The sequence below is a fragment of the Chondrus crispus genome, genomic scaffold (genome assembly GCF_000350225.1).
Source record: "Chondrus crispus Stackhouse genomic scaffold, scaffold_55, whole genome shotgun sequence".
Classification (NCBI taxonomy): Eukaryota; Rhodophyta; class Florideophyceae; order Gigartinales; family Gigartinaceae; genus Chondrus; species Chondrus crispus.
In genome coordinates this window covers 193,483-195,930 of record NW_005178541.1, presented here as the reverse complement: position 1 = coordinate 195,930, position 2,448 = coordinate 193,483, and the positions used below count along the sequence as shown (strand labels likewise).

At 49.5% G+C, this 2,448-nt stretch overlaps 1 protein-coding gene; it reads left to right on the top strand.

The window, feature by feature from the left end:
• The first annotated feature begins 958 nt into the window (after positions 1 to 958).
• On the top strand, positions 959 to 1,971 carry CHC_T00006936001 (hypothetical protein). XM_005710287.1 is given in 2 exon segments: positions 959 to 1,768; positions 1,769 to 1,971. 1 exon segment carries the CDS (start codon positions 959 to 961, stop codon positions 1,766 to 1,768), a length of 810 nt encoding a protein of 269 aa, XP_005710344.1. The 3' UTR covers positions 1,769 to 1,971.
• Positions 1,972 to 2,448: the final 477 nt, after the last annotated feature.

Sequence of the window (2,448 nt, the reverse complement as noted above, 5' to 3'; positions counted from 1 at the left end):
CTGAGAAAGTATGACTCCAGCACGTGCGTAACATGTTAGATCAACTTTCTAGTTTCGATGTGCAATCAGATTCGAGTTCATTTTCATTTTTCAGATCCTCCATCTATGCCGAGGATTTTGACGCACCGGTGAGACAACTGCATGTGCATCCATGTTACATAATACCCATTTCTATATAGGGAGTACGCAAACTCAATGGAACTGCAACTAACGGCGATTATACTGAATGCACGAAAGCCAAATAACCGTTGAGTTCGGTAGCGAAACACTTGCAGAAGTACAGTATCTCTGGAAGCGATCCACATCCGGGCAACCCGTCTGTTGACAAGTGCAACAACTTGATATTTGTCTTAGAGTTGCAAAGCGCAAGTCAGCAGCGGCCGGAAACTCCGTTCACACTTTGTTAGCGGTAGCACTACCGCGTCCGTAGTGCCTCACACACGCAGTCTGGAAAAACGCCTCTGGTCTCCTGCAAAAACCCTGCAAAATATCTACGATGGATGCTTGAACGATGGTTTCAGAATCGCAAAAAAAAAAAAAAAAAAAACCTCATCTCACTGTTTCTTCCACCGACACGTGTCTTGAATGTCGCGCAGGAATTGAAATCACCTTTGCTGCTGTCTCCCTCACCATGACACCAAGCTGCAACGACGTCTATGTGTGTGTCGCGGCATTCCAAGCACACACGCGGAAGCGGCGAAAAAGTTGCGAAATGCGCATTTACAGACATCACATGCAAGTCACAGGAATCAACTAACTTGCTTCACAGCGCCATTCGCCTCACCGCAACACCAAACGAACTAAGCTCAACATCAACTAACTCAACTCATCCCAACCACAGCCTCTTTCGGTGGGGCTCTACACCTGAATTGTTAAAACCGCTTCGTCCTTTACCCTACTTCTGACCTTCTTCACTCTTCATCTTTCGATTCGTTTTTATTGGCATCCCTCCTCTCTGATGTCGACATCCCTCACCCTCCTCGTTCGCGCCTCCCTCCACGACAGCACCTCCGGCCTCTGCCTCGTCGGGAACGTTGTCGAGCTTTCCGAGTGGGGGGCGCTCACCCCGCTCCCGCTTTCGTACGTTGATGGCGCCTTCGAAGGGACCATTGCGCTCCCAGCACATACTGAGATACAGTACAAATACATCCTCGCCAATGGTGCCACGATTGTCAGCTGGGAGGGCCCCCCCTTCCTCAACCGCATTCTAACGACCAGGAAGCAGGGAACTGCCATGTATGTCGATGACGGAGACTTTGGTTCCGATCAGCATGTCGCAGTACGTGTCGTTGAGCAGGAAAGATCCGGCGTCGGTGGCAACCAACAACTGTCTAGCGACAGTATGGGAGAGTCCCTCGGCCCCGCGTTCGATGATTCTTCAATGCATGGTGACCTTCAGGGTGTCTGTGCAGTGGAGGTCAGAACCGCCTTAATCAACCGCGATGAAGACGAAAGGCGTGGAAAATTCGGACGCGAGAACTGCGTCAAAGAGCAGGAAACCGTGAGGAAACACGATAGCTCTTCGGCTATTGACGTCTCAGAGGGATCGTCACCACCGTCGGAAGGCCGCGGTCCTGTTCCCGTCGCAGGTGGCGCACTTCAGGTTGATGCACCGGAGCCCGGACAACGGACATTGGGGTGGCGAAAGAAGGGATCCCTCGTGCGTGCTCTCGACCTTACTTTAAGAAGCATCGTCTCCTTCTCGAAGGACGCGTCCTTCTCGAAATGGTTGTTCTTTGGAAAACGCGGCGAAAGATGGAGTTGTTGAGATGTTGATTTTGATTTTGTGGAGTGGCGAAAGACATTGGGGAGGAAGTGGAGCACGCTGCTTATGTAGAGGTTGTTACGAGCTGGGAGATGATGAGATGAAAGAGAAAAGCGGAGGAGGGAGAATGGGAATTAACGAGAATGATGCTGACAAATGAGAAATAATAAAGACAAAGCTCAAGGCAATTGTCAGTTGCTGCATGTGATTGGATGCAATTCCTAGCAATACAGCTGAGCCCCTTCTCGAAATGACTGAGAGAAGTGCAAGATGTTTAAGTTCATAGTGTGTTCGCGGGTATGGCAAGACAATATTTCAATTAACATAAAAACGAGATCCAGTTCTTTCATAGTTGCATTGCAGACAAGAAGCAATGCAAATTCCTCTTTTGCATGCGCTCGCTTCACACACGCCTCACTCATGCGACAATTGTCGTGCTTCCTGGTTCAGACATGATCTCTGTCACGCACGATGTCCGATTCGCTGAATTCCAGCCACGCTTCGTACTTGTACATTACTACTACATGCCGTTCTTCCGTCATTCGTTCCGTCATCGGAACCTGGAAGACCAAATGCTATTCCCACATCCAATCACATCCTCTGTCTAAGCTTTCCTCATTCGTTGTCACCTTTCCCGCATGAACTCATCCGCGATGAACGCATGCAAAGTCTAATTCTCTCGT